Source organism: Carlito syrichta, unplaced genomic scaffold (genome assembly GCF_000164805.1).
Source record: "Carlito syrichta isolate Samal-C Ts95f unplaced genomic scaffold, Tarsius_syrichta-2.0.1 Scaffold290818, whole genome shotgun sequence".
Taxonomy (NCBI): domain Eukaryota; kingdom Metazoa; phylum Chordata; class Mammalia; order Primates; family Tarsiidae; genus Carlito; species Carlito syrichta.
The window spans coordinates 28408-42436 of NW_007234914.1; the positions used below are offsets into that span (position 1 = coordinate 28408).

The following is a 14029-nucleotide window of genomic DNA, read 5'->3' on the forward strand; positions in this document are numbered from 1 at the left end:
CGTCGTGTCGGGGCGCGTCTTCCCGCCGGCGGAGCGTGCCCGGGCCGAAGCCCGAGAGCCAGCGCGCGCGGCGAGGGCCCGTCGGCCCTCCGTGAGCGTCCGGTTTTGCAGCCGCTGGGCTTCGGCCTTCTGGAGGGGGCCCAGCTTGGGACCGGAGGAACCAGCAGGGCGGGAGGAGGGGTACGGCGATTCTTGTGCTTTCGGGGTGTTTTCTTTAGGCGTGGAACGACTCGAACGGTCGGCTTACTAACTGTTCGGAAGGTCGAGCGGGCCTTTTGAGGTGAAGACCACTGTCAGCAGTCGAATGGACCCCAGGGATCTAGCTTTGCCTTTTTGGGAGCGGGGAGGGAAGCAGGACTCACTGAGAGGACAGAAAAGCTCCCGGAGGGGGAGGGCACCCAGGGGATTGCCCAGGCCCATCTGGCTGTAAGTATGCTCTGCAGATCGTAGCGCGACGTCAAGAGTCGCACGTCGGATGTGTGACTTGCAAGGTGACGTCGGATGTGTGACTTGCAAGGTGTCGGCGGTGTTCGGCTTCAAGGAAGAAGTCGAACGGGAAGAGGCGCGATGTGCTCCGTGACACTGGGTGATGGGCTGCCAGAGCCCCGTGAGAAAGACTTCGGTTTTCTTAGAAACCAGATGCAACTTGTGGAGGTGAAAAGTGGGATGAGATAGATTTCTAAAGTCTGGACAGTGTGGAGTTACTTGTTCAGCTAGGCGGTCTGAAGTTTAAGAAAAAAAGTTTCCTAGAATGTAAAAGCAGAAACGAACCTCCGCTGTCTAGCTCTACTTAGAAGCCGAATTCTGTAACGTCCCTGTGGATTGTTCACCTGCTGTGGGAAAGACGGCATCGTATTACCACAGAGACCCAGGATCCGAAAACGGGGGTCTCCTGTTGCTTCCTGTGATCTCGTTGCGGTGATCTTTGGCGAAGTCGCTTCTCTCACCCAGCACTGGTTTTCTCCTAGTCCTGTATTGATGATCAGCTTCTGATTATGGAGTGCTCCTGCCGGACACAGCATCTTGTTCTAATGTTCTAGTCGTTAGTGAAATTGTGTTGAGCTGAGATCCATTTTCTTTTCCTGCTGGCTTCTGTTTTATCGCTTCTAGGACAGCTTATGTATCATCTGTAATTCTTCCCCTTTTGAAGTTCGATGTCTGTGTTCACTAGCGACCACGTTTTTTGAAAAGGGTGCCTGCCTGCCATCCTGGTTGCTTTCTTTTGTATGTTTCCCAGTTTGTTAGAGACGGTCTTAAAATGTCCTTTCTGCCCCAAGCTGGAGACAGCGATCCACTGGTGTGCTCTGCCTGGTGCAGAGTGTGGGGTACGGCTTTCTTACTGTCTTGCATTTGTGTGCTTGGTGTATGGGCTCCAGGTGTTTGAGTGTCATCTTGTTGATTGTGGCCAGTTGCACAGGCTTCTTAAGATCTTAAGTTCCACGGTGTTCGTTGGATCACATCTAGAGAGAACCTGGATGGCAGAACTTCATTGTGTCTCTGATGCTGATCATTTGCCTTATTCGAGCAAGCTATTTAATGTCAGGCTTGAGTTTCCTCAACTGGAGTTTTCAAGTAGATGCTCCCTGTGGTTCTGAGGCTAGAAGTGTCCTCTAGGTCCTCCTCAGCTCAAGTTCCCTCTAGTTTTAAAGTCCTGCGAATCTAAGATTGGGTTTCCAGCCATCCTGAGAGAATGTTAGGATTGACCAGGCGTTTTCTGAGCACATGCGGTGTGCCAGGGATGTACAAGGGTTATAGAGGTGAATAAATGGCGGGGCCCGTCTCCCCAAGAGCAGACAACTTGTGGAGTGAGGTGGCAGTGCCGGGGGGGAGGGGCAAGGAAGATTGGGAAGGAGTGGGGAATTGACCAGCGTGGTTGATCCTTGAATAGCACAGGTTTGAGCTTTGTGGATTTTTTTCAACCAAATGCCAGTAGAAAAGACAGTATTCACAGCTTGCGAGACCTGCTATGTGCAGGTTCCACAGGGCAGACTGCAGGACTTGAGTATGTGCTGGATTTTGGTATCCATGGGCAGTCCCCCACATATACTGGTGGGCAACTGTACTCAAAAAGACATCCTGCCTAAAGGATGGAGAAATTTGCTGGTGGCCACGTGGCAGGACAGAGAGTGTGAGGAGAGGAAATGTGTTGCGCACAGGCCCAAGCATGAGGAGTCCGACTTTGCATGTAGGTCAGTATTTTGAGAACATGGTCTGCTCATGACAGTGAATGTGCCATTTTCAGATTTTATAGGAGTGTCTTGGAGACTTCAGGGAATTGTGAGCAGGCAGGTCAAATTGGGCTTTCACATTTGGAAAGTGACCTTGGTAGCACCTTGAGGAGTGGGTTGGGAGGAAGACCAGTGACAAGGAAATGAGATGTCAGCATTAAAGCAGTGACCAGGTGTGGGGAGTAGAGGAAGGAGCAGATGACTGTGCTGGAGCTTACCAGAAGTATATTTTGAGCCGTTGGCTGGGTTATTATCCCACTCTGTTCTTGCCAACTTATCCAGACTGTGGTGGTTCCTCTTACGTGCATAAGGGAAGAGAAGAGGCCATAGCAGTCACTGAAGCGGGTATGTCTGTTCCTTCCTGGGGTCAGGACACCACCATCCTGCCTGCTTCCAGGTTTCCTTTCTTTTTTTACCCCTTGGCCCTATTGGTTGTGTTGTCCCTTCTCCCACTGCATGTCAATTTGCCATTCTGCTGTGCAGGCTTGGTGCTTGACCAAAGTCACCTGTCGTGCCAGTCTAGTCACAGCAGCTGTCTTCTGAGTGCTCGTCAGAGAAGTAAAACTCGGCTGGGCACAGCAGTGCACGCCTGTAACCCCAACACTTGGGGATACCAAGGCAGGAGGATTGCTTGAGACCAGCCTAGGCAGCATAGCGAGACTGTCTCTATTTTTAAAAAAGAATAAATTTTTTTCTTTAAAGTATTAAAAAAGAAGTAAGAATTTGGGTCAGTATTGCCAAGACTACAGAAGCTGAAGTCAGGTGGTAGGTTTGAGATGGGCCTGGTTATGCACCTGGGCATAATCCCCTAGTGGATTATTAAAGGGAGGATAGATAAGAACAGTGTCAGAGGATCTCCTATACTCTTTGGTGTCATTTCATTAAAGTAAGTGGTCGAGCGTGTTGGATTAGATCCCTCTGACTTTTGGAGGGGGCAAATTAGAGAGAGAGAGAGAGAATTCTACGGAAGTACAAATGGTCACAGATGTAGTTTTGATTACCTTTCCTTTGTTTTTTTTTCAGGTTCTACTTCTTTGTTTGTTCTTCATATACTCTAGGCTGTTTTCTGTGGTGTAGTCCAAAAGCCATGTAGACCGCCTACTCTTTGAAGGTGTCTAGTAAGACAGCGGGTAAGTCCAGTAGAGAGAGCTTATTGGTCTTTGTTTCTTCACCACTTAAAGTATTTGTCCTGGATTTAGAAACTGTTATTCCACTAGCATTTCTTTGCATATACTTTTTATTTGCTTTTAATGGTTCTCATTTTTTTAATGCTTTGAAGAGTTGTGGTTTTTTTTGTTGTTTTTTTTTTTTGAGTCGGAGTCTCACTCTGTTGCCCAGGCTGGAGTGCAGTGGCACGCTCATGGCCACTGCAGCCTCGACCTGCTAGGCTCAGGTGATCCTTCTGCCTCAGTCTTCCAAGTAGCTGAAGTACAGGCATGTACTACCACGCCCGACTAATTTTTGTATTTATTGTAGAGATGAGGTCTCACCAAGTTGCCCAGGCTGGTCTTGAGCCCCTGGACACAGGCAGTCCTCTCACCTCAGCCTCCCAAAGTGCTAGGATGGCAAGCTTGCGCCACCGCGCCAGGCAGAAGAATATTTTACAATGAGAAAACTTTTTGAAAAAATGTTTGGAGTTATTGAGAGAAAACTCTAAAAAGCATACACACACACACACACACACACACACACACACACACACACACACACAGTAACATATAAATATGTGTTACACATACATATCTATGGTAGAATGTGGCATATGAGAAGTGAATTCTGGAGTATTCGTTCATATTTTCTTCTTGAAGTATGAGAAAGGGTGTGGTAAGTAGAGGAACGAGAGAGACAGTTGGGAGAGACAGGGGCTGATGTGTAAGGCTGACTCGACCCAGCAAGCTGGAGTATAACTCGGCCAGATTGCCCATGTGATACAGCAGCTCCTTAACACGAGCTCTTCTGTTGGTCATTGCCGCCTGTGGCCGGATGGGATCATGGAAACACATACAGACTTATCTAAAATCTTGTGGTTTTATTGGACATTAGGCTCTGCGGGCTCTAATGGGATAGTTCACCCATCATTTCTACATGTTTTCATTATGTTTGTAAGTTAAAGATCATTCTTAGACATTTTTCATCGCTACTGAACGATTCATTTTCCTTTTGTTGTAGTCCTTCTGTCTCCAAAAACAGTTTTCTAAAAGACAAAATAACTGCTAGATAACTTAGAAAGAGTTAATACTTTCAGAAGAAAAGTATATGTTTCCTCAACTATCACCTTTTTGGCCTCAGACCAAAAGGCGGCGGGAGGGGCAGATGACAGGCCACTGAGAGGTGATAGAAAACAATGCTGTCAGTAGTAACATCTGAAAAAGCAAGTTACCAAAATTAGAAATGTTATTAAATCTTTGTAATTAGTGAAGGGAGATCCTGTGTTTCTGATCTGCCCTGTTCTTTGAGGAACAGCAAAAAAAATCTTGATTGTTATCACCATTGATACAGTGCATATTGCATGCTCTCAGTCGTGGCTGGTAAATAAATGATGGAGCTTAATTTAACAAGAAGAGATTTTGTGATCCCCCGCTTGGTGAGTAAGCTCAATGTGTACGTTAGTTACAGAATCTGAGCTAGCATACCAGAAATGGAGGATGAGAGAGAGAAAAGTGGTGGAAAATGGAACTGTTGAAGAATCCGTATTTATAAAATTTAGTTAACGCTAAGTGGAACATTACACAACTGTGAAGAAAAGGGTTGTGCAGTGAATATTGTTGAGACACCTGATTTGGGGTGAAAAAAATCGGCTGGATTCCCATCTTATTCTTGCTACTAGATGGACTAAATATGCAAATGTTAAAGAATGAAATTGTCAAAATAAGGCAAAACTACCACGTACCTAAAAGAAAAAAATGATGTAGGAAAGCTTAATTTAAAACAGGAAAACAGTTTTTAATTTTTATGTAAACCGAGTGTGGTTTAAAAAAATACCATAAATAAAGTTAGAATAAATGATAAACTGGGAAAATATTTAATAAAAGAGCTGACTTCTTTTATACACAATGACTATTTACAAATTATTAATAAAAAGGGACAAAAATGGGAGACTGAGGTGAGAGGATTGCTTGAGCTCAGGAGTTTTAAGTCCAGCCTGGGCAATAGCAAGACCCTGTCTCTTAAAAGAAAAACAGAAAAGGAACCAGCATAGAAAAAGTGACAAATGGCTGATAAAGGAAAGTGCTCGATCTTTGTCATTCAAGAAGAACACATTAAAACAATAGTGAGATAGCAGTTTTAACCCAAGTAGTAGCAAGGATTTTGTGATCCGCTCGGTGTGTAAACTCAATGTGCATGTTAGTTACAGAATCTGAGATAGCCTACTAATTACATTAGTGTTGATGAGGGAGTTAGGGAATTATCTCTCATATATACCCTGTTGATATGTAACAATACAGTTTTTTGAGTGCTTGGTAAAATGGATCATTTTTAAATGCAAATTGCATTTAAGCCTGGTAATCCAATCCACTTCTAGGAATTTTCCTAGCAGAAATACCCTCACATGCAAAGATAGGTAGAAGGAAAGGCAGTACTTACTCCATGCATAAAAATGTCCTGGATAATTTCTTAAACAAAGGCAAGTTGCCAGATAATATGTTTAATATGATCCCTTTTGTGTAGAATGTGTGTGTGGATTTGTATATGCTACCCCTGGGGACTGACACAATGTGAGTATCTTGTACTGTGTGAATGAGTATGTTTTAAACTGAACTTCTGTTGCTTTTACTGCCTGAGAAGATGGGTTTAAAATGGAAAAAGTTATCTTTTTTTGGCAACTAAGTTCCAACTTCTAGGATGTCCTCTCTGTTGGCCTTTGCTTGGCATACTCCTTCACATTCAAGATCTCTGCCAAGCGCAATGGCTCAAGCCTATAATCCCAGCACTTTGGGGAGCCTGAGGCGAGAGGATTGCTTGTGCCCGTGGGTTCGAGACCAGCCTGGGCAACTTGGTGAGACCTTGTCTCTACAGTAAATCAAAAATTTAGCTGGGCATGGTAACATGCTTCTGTAGTTCTGGCTACTTGGAAGGCTGAGGCAGAAGACTCGCCGGAGCCCAGCAGGTCTATATTAGGGTGGCTGTGAGCGTGCTACTGCACTCCAGCCTGGGCGACAGAGTGAGATTCCAACTCAAAAAAAATAAAAAGATCTCTGCTGGAGGGTCTTATTCAGAGAGGTCTTTCCTGGCAACCTCTCTACATTGGTTTCCACACTCTTATCTCCTCAGCTCATAAATGCCATATTGCAAGACACTACTTTAAACCTAAGTGCCTAGACTGTCATAGGACATCAAATAATTTCTTTATTAAATTAATAAATGAAATACTTTATATTGGGATGGACTAAACATTATAAGATATCTTGACATTTAATCAAGCTGGCATCATGTTTCAAAAAAAAAAAAAATAAAACCAGTCAGGCACAGTGATGCATACCTGTAATCCCAGCACTTTCGGAGATCAAGGTGAGAAGATTTCTTGAGCCCAGTAGTTCAAGACTAGCCTAGGCAATATAGCAAGACCTCAGCTCTACAAAAATAAAAAAATTACCTGGGCGTCATGGCACGTGCCCGTAATCCCAGCTACTTGGGAGGCTGAGGCAGAAAGATCACCTGAGCCCAGAAAGTTGAGACTGTGGTGACCCATGATTGTGCCAGTGTCCTCCAGCCTGGATGACAGAGTGAGACCCCAACTCAAAAAAACCCCCATCTTTTTATAGCTAGGTTTAGTATAATAAGTGCTTTCTGAAAAGGATCTAGTTTCTTGTTTAGCCTTAAATAGCTTAGGTTTAATTTTGGTATTTACTCATCTTTGTGTGCTGATGACTCATAAATTCAGGGTTTGAGAGTCAAAAAGTATAAAAAACAGTAGATAATTCTCAGGTGAGGCTAAAGTCACTGTTAGTCCTGTAAGATGGACCAGTAAAGTCACTGTTAGTCCTGTAAGATGGACCAGAGAAGTCATTTAATTCTCTGAACCTCAGTTTCTTTATCTGTAAATTAAAATAATAGTTGAGTCATTTTTTAGGAGGATTAAATGCGATGATTAAATGTATATAATATAAATATAAACTATATACATTTCTAAAATGTATATAAATGTATATAAAACTCCTAGCAAATTGCCTGGGACTGAGTTAAAATTTAGTTCCATATCTTCTTTCTCTTCAAAATAGTATATTACCTAGTATGTAATACTTAGAGATATTATCTAATAAAACAGGAATCATTCAAGACTTAAAATTATGCAGTTATAGAATGGACTGACAGCCTTATATTTATATATGATATATATAAATTGTGTATAGTCAATTATATTTCATGAAAATAACTTATTTCTACTTTATTGCAGCAATATTGAAAGTTTGTAAAGACTAGAACCGTGTGTGTTGTAACAGAAAGAAGAATGGAAGTCTTCCAGGAACTTCGTAAACCATCAACACATTTGGAGTGTGACCACTGCAGTTTCAGAGGCACAGACTATGAAAATGTGCAAATCCATATGGGTACCATCCATCCAGAATTTTGTGACGAAATGGACGCTGGTGGGTTAGGTAAAATGATATTCTACCAGAAAAGTGCAAAGCTATTTCACTGCCATAAATGCTTCTTCACCAGCAAAATGTACTCTAATGTGTACTATCATATCACATCCAAACATGCAGCCCCAGAAAAGTGGATTGATAAACCAAAAAATCAGTTGAACAAAGAAACAGAGCCTGTGAAAAGCCCTCCTCTACCTGAACACCAGAAAACATCATCTAATTCAGCAGAACTCCTGAAACCCATACCTGCCCTTTCTGTAGACGCACAGAAACCTGGTCCAGTTTTGTCTCCAGAGTCACCACAGCCCACTCCTCTTACTCCCCTGGAGCCTGAGAAACCTGGCCCTGTTGTTTCTCCTGAGCTGCAGACATCTCTTCCTTCTCCTGAACCTTCACAGCCTGCCCCCGTTTCTTCTCCTGAACTTAAACCAGTCCCTGGTGTTTGCGAATCTCAGAAGCCTGTCCCTGTTCCTTCTCCAGAACCTCAGAAACTTGCCCCTGTATCTCCTGACCCAGTAAAGGCTACTCTCACTAATCCCAAACCGCAGAAACACTCTCATTTCCCAGAAACATTGGGGCCACCTTCAGCCTCATCTCCAGAGTCACCAGTTCTGGCTGCTTCCCCTGAACCTTGGGCACCATCCCCAACTGCATCTCCAGAATCTCGGAAACCAGCCCGGACTACTTCCCCCGAGCCAAGGAAGCCATCCCCATCAGGGTCTCCTGAACCTTGGAAGCCATTCCCTGCTGTCTCCCCAGAGCCTAGGAGACCAGCCCCAGCTGTGTCCCCAGGTTCTTGGAAGCCAGGGCCACCTGGGTCCCCTCGGCCTTGGAAATCCAGTTCTCCGGCATCATCGGGACCTTGGAAGCCAGCTAAACCTGCTCCGTCAGTGTCTCCTGGACCTTGGAAACCAATTCCTTCTATATCACCTGGGCCTTGGAAACCTACTCCATCTATGTCCCCTGCGTCCTGGAAGTCCTCATCAGTCTCACCTGGTTCCTGGAAATCTCCCCCTGCGTCTCCTGAGTCATGGAAGTCTGGCCCGCCAGAACTCCGAAAGACAGCCCCCACATTGTCACCTGAACATTGGAAGGCAGTCCCCCCTATGTCTCCTGAGCTTCGCAAACCAGGCCCACCACTATCTCCAGAGGTCCGTAGTCCAGCGGGATCTCCAGAACTCAGAAAGCCCTCAGCGTCACCAGACCTTTGGAAGCTTTCTCCTGATCAGCGGAAAACTTCTACTTCGCTAGATTTCCCTGAGTCCCAGAAAAGTTCCCGTGGTGGTTCTCCTGATCTCTGGAAATCTTCCTTTTTTATTGAACCGCAGAAACCTGCTGTCTTGTCCGAGACACGAAAACCAGGTCCTTCTGGGCCATCTGAGTCCCCCAAAGCAGCCTCAGATATCTGGAAGCCTGTTCTCTCTATTGATACTGAGCCTAGAAAACCTGCTCTGTTTCCGGAGTCCACCAAAACAGCCCCTCCTGCTTCTCCTGAACCACGAAAACGTGCCCTCTTTCCAGAGCCCCGGAAGCATGCCTTCGAACTTCCCAAAGCTGCTGCATTCCCAGAGTCTCAGAAGGCAGTTGAGCTTGGTGATGAACTACAGATAGATGCCACAGATGAGCAGAAGTGTGATATTTTGGGTCAGGAAGAACTTCTGACTACACCTAAGAAACTCTTGGAAGAAACTTTGTTTCCTTCCTCAAAGAAGCTCAAGAAAGACAACCAGGAGAGCTCAGATGCCGAGCTTAGCAGCAGTGAGTATATAAAAACGGACTTGGATGCAATAGACATTAAGGGCCAAGAATCGAGTAGTGATCAAGAGCAAGTTGATGTGGAATCTATTGACTTTAGTAAAGAGAACAAAATAGACATGACTGGTCCAGAGCAGTCCAAAAGTGTGCTACAATTTACTGAGGAAAAAGAAGCTTTTATCTCTGAAGAGGAGATTGCAAAATACATGAAGCGTGGAAAAGGAAAGTATTATTGCAAAATCTGTTGCTGCCGTGCTATGAAAAAAGGTGCTGTCTTGCATCATTTGGTTAATAAGCATAATGTTCATAGCCCTTACAAATGCACAATTTGTGGGAAAGCTTTTCTTCTGGAATCTCTCCTTAAAAATCATGTAGCAGCTCATGGGCAAAGTTTACTTAAATGTCCACGTTGTAATTTTGAGTCAAATTTCCCAAGAGGCTTTAAGAAACACTTAACTCATTGTCAAAGCCGGCATAACGAAGAAGCAAATAAAAAGCTGATGGAAGCTCTCGAACCACCCCTGGAGGAGCAGCAGATCTGATTTTTAAACACTGTGACTCTGGCCTTCAGAGTTGTTTGTCTGAAGCCATTCTTTGACAGTGTAGCTTGTTAAGTAGCCTAGTTGGAGCAGTAGTGTTTGACTGTCTGAATTGTGTCACCAAGAATGGACATTTGCTTATTTTCTTTGTGGCATGTGCTTATCTTACAAATCAATAAATTTCTACTGTATACTCCAGATGGTAAAGGTTCTCATTTCTGTTAAGTATCTTAATTATGGAGGAGTAGCTACTCCACTTCACAATGAAGAGCAGGTTGTACTCAGTTAAAGTGTGTCTTAGTGTGAGTAAAACTGACTTCAGACAATAGAAAGCGTTAGTTGCCATGTTTAGGAATTAGGCATGATAAGTAAATTTGAGATCTTGATTTTTTACGTATATTTTAAAGTCACAAGAGTTATGTTCTGTTTGATCATATAAAGTTTATGACTCTAACGGTTTCTAGATGTTTACTAGGTTTTATGTCACGGAAAGTTGGAGTCTCAGGGTTGCTGATTTTCTGCTAATGGGGAAAATTGAGTACGTCTTTAAAATAGTTTGCAGCCTTCTCCTATAGGAGACTGAGAGACAGATAAGTGTGATTTGGGGTCTTTCTTGTCCTTAGTTGTTTTTAATGGAGTCTTCCGTTCTGTATTGTAACCGTAAGATCTGGCTCACACAAACAGATTATTCTTAATTGCCAAATGTGTTAGATCTTGTATGTCCTGCTCCCGGGCCTTGCATGTCACCCGTTGAGGGTTAAGACCAGGGTAATGAGTAGGAACTAAGAGTCTTCCAGATTCATGATAGAAAATGTAGAGAACTTTCTGTTAGAGAAATATAGCCACTTTATGTTTTTCATGGTTTGGTTACTGTAAATACCTTGTACCTATTCTAAAATATTTTGTTAAATGTGTATCAGCCAAATTAAAAAACAAAGGCTTTCACATCAGCAACATCTTCATATGTGTTTGTGTGTGTGTGTGTACGTGGTTTGTATTGTACGATTTCCCAAGTCCATTATTTCCACTTGTTTTGAACATATCCTTGTTTTCCTAGCTGTTTTTCTCTCTGAGTTCTGTGGTCAGGTAAGGGAAATACTGTGTGTGAGGGACTCTGCGTGGAAAACCTCGTTCGTTCACATTAAAGGTGGTTTAATCCCGGTGGCTGCCTGTCCTGCCCGCCTCATTGGGACAGTGTGAGGTCTTGAGGATTGAGATGCTGTGCTGGCTTTAACTTAACTGGTACCACACATTTTTAAATCAGGAGTCGTTTTACATTTTTTCAGGCATCCCTGTTAACACATCCGTGACTGGCAAGTTTTTCACTTTCCTAATACTGAGAGCGAGTGAAAATCTGAAGCTGGTTTTGAAATGGTCTTTTCTAAATGATCACCTTTCTCACAATACAGCTGAAAGTTGCAGACATATCCAGTAATTGCCTCAGACACCTCTGACTAGTGTTCTGTACTTTATATTTTTATTCGGATTATAAACCCGAAAAGAGAGTCTTCCACGATGAGGTAAATTCACATCAGTGGCAACAGAACAGAATTTGGTTAATAAGCTAATTTGGAAGATAACAATTTGTAGATAATGTCAGGTAAGGTCTTAGAAGTCTCAAGTTTGTTACTCTGCTGAACACAGGAAAACCACTGAGTACCTGGCACTCATGAGAACAAGCTTCCAGTCCTGGAATAATAATGCCAACAAGTAGGACAGGTAAAATATCTTGGATATACAGTTGTCTTTTTCTCAGCCACACTGAAAACAGAAAACCTCTTGAATCCTGCAGTTTTAAATCAACCCTGTGACACAGCTTTTTTCTTTTGGGACTTAACCCTTTTTGGTGCAAATCTAGCAGTTAATCCTAGACTTTTGCTCCAGGTGGAATCAACTTTGCTATGTGATTTGCCATCTGATGGCGGGCTTGATATTGCCGTAGGACAGGGGTTAAACTACCATGTTCTCGGCTCACCTCACTGATTTCCACTTTTTTCTTTTTTCTCCTCTCACATCTAAAGACAGAGTGAGTCAGCTGTGCCACTTTTTAAGAACTTAGCCTTGGTAACTTTACAGTAGCATCTCTCTGATGAATATGCCTGACTCAGGATGGTTTTATTTTTTCCTCTGTAATTACAGCTGTTTGCAATAAACTCTCAATTGAGTGCTTTTACACAGTGTAAAGAGAAGAAGCTATAACATCTTTTATTCCATGTTTGTGGACTTGATGCTATTGTAGGTGACCAGCTTAATTTCCATTAATTTTATTCTACATAAGTTGTGAAATGTTCATATCAGATACTGCTTTCATTCCAGATATTGGTGTGGATTCTGTAACTGTCTCTTATGAAGATGTGGAGGGGAGCTTATCAAATCAGATCTGCAAGCCTTCAGAATGGGTTCCTTTTATAAGTGGCATTACAGCTCCAGATCTAAACATCGTACCCTGTCCAAGCCAGTAGTCCTGTTAGTGTGCCATCTTTATCACATGATGTATCAGTTTGCTATTACTGTCCTAGACTACCTGAAGCCTGATGACTTAAAACAACAGGTGTGTTATCTTAACAGTTCACTGTGCTCAAGTCAAGTGTCTTTCCTGGCGGCCTCACAAATGGACTAACGCCGTCACTGCCCAAGTGGGCTCTGGGTAAAAGGATGAGTCGAGCCCTAATGTGCTCTCTGCCTCCTGTGCTCTGTCCCCATGGGATGCCTTCCTTGCCAGACACCAGCACCATGCTCTTGGTCTTCCACCTGCAGAGCCCTAAACCAAATCAACTTTGTAAATTGCCAATTTGTGGTATCCTGCTACAGTGTTAGAAAATGTACTGAGAGAGTTGCCTTTGCACTCTATTAATTATGTCCTTGAACACAGGGGTCCCCAGCCCCCAGGCGGCTGACCAGTACCGTCCTGGCCTGTTAGGAGTAAGGTGGCGCGGCAGGAGGTGAGCCACGGGTGAGTGGGGCTCTGCCTCCTATTGGGTCAGTGACAGCACTGAATTCCCATAGGAGTGCGAAGCTATTGTGAGCTGTGCATGTGAGGAACCTAGGTTGTGTGCCCTTAGGATACTCTGATGTCTGATGATCCCCTCCCCTCGTGCGTGGAAAAATTGTCTTCCACCAAACTGGTCCCCGACGCCAAAAAAGGCTGAGGACCACTGCTTTAATGCCTGGAAGTTTTTAACTTTTACATAGTTTATATTTAATTTTGCTGACTGTACTTTCGGTGTCGTAGCCAAGAAATCACCAAATTCAGTATGATGGAGCTTACCACATATGTTACTTTCTAATATTCTTTTAGGCTTGGGTCTTTGGTCCATGTTGAGTTAATTTTTGCAAATGTGTTAGGTAAGGGTCCACCTTCATTCTTTTGTATGTGGATATTCAGTTTTCCCAACACTGTGTTGGCAATACTCTCCCTGTTGAATAATGTTGGCACCCTTGCTGAAAAATATTTGACTATATATGTGAAGGTTTATTTCTGGGTTCCGTAAAACTGTCTTTATGCCAGTACCATTCTGTTTTGATTACTGTAGATTTGTAATGAGTTTTAAAGTCAGGAAGTGTGAGGCCTCCAACTTTTTTTCTCAAGACTAGAACAGAAAAGCTCCCACAGGGGAGAGAACCCGAGGGGGTTGCCTCATCTTAATAATAAGTATTCTAACCCAAGGACAGAGGATGTCTTTCCACTTATTAGTGTTTTAATTTTCTTCCAACTCCGTTTTGTAGTTTTCAGTAAACAAGTCTTTTGCCTCTTTGGTTAAGTAACTTCCTGAGTACTTTATTATTTTTGATGCTGCTGTAAAGGGAATTGTTTTCTTTTTGGGGTCACTTATTGTTAGTGTGTAGAAATGCAACTGATTTTTGTATGTTGATTTTGTATTCTGCAACTTTGCTGAAATCAGTAGCTATCACGGCTGGT

General features: G+C 43.3%; 1 protein-coding gene across 4 annotated transcripts; it reads left to right on the plus strand.

Moving 5' to 3' along the window:
* Positions 1-590: 590 nt before the first annotated feature.
* On the plus strand, positions 591-10308 carry CHAMP1 (chromosome alignment maintaining phosphoprotein 1). Of its 4 annotated transcripts, none has more exons than XM_008054453.2 (3): positions 591-654; positions 3252-3358; positions 7624-10308. In XM_008054453.2, exon 3 carries the CDS (start codon positions 7678-7680, stop codon positions 10111-10113), a length of 2436 nt encoding a protein of 811 aa, XP_008052644.1. In that variant the 5' UTR covers positions 591-654; positions 3252-3358; positions 7624-7677; the 3' UTR covers positions 10114-10308. The 4 variants fall into 4 exon arrangements, with proteins under 4 accessions (XP_008052644.1, XP_008052645.1, XP_008052643.1 ...); XM_008054454.2 differs by lacking the exon at positions 591-654 and adding an exon at positions 938-956; XM_008054452.2 differs by lacking the exon at positions 591-654 and adding an exon at positions 1897-2189.
* The last annotated feature ends 3721 nt before the right edge of the window (positions 10309-14029 follow it).

What these genes read in the sequence shown, in the direction of transcription:
- CHAMP1 (XM_008054453.2), top strand. Translation starts at nt 7,678, where the DNA reads ATGGAAGTCTTCCAGGAACTTCGTAAACCATCAACACATTTGGAGTGT.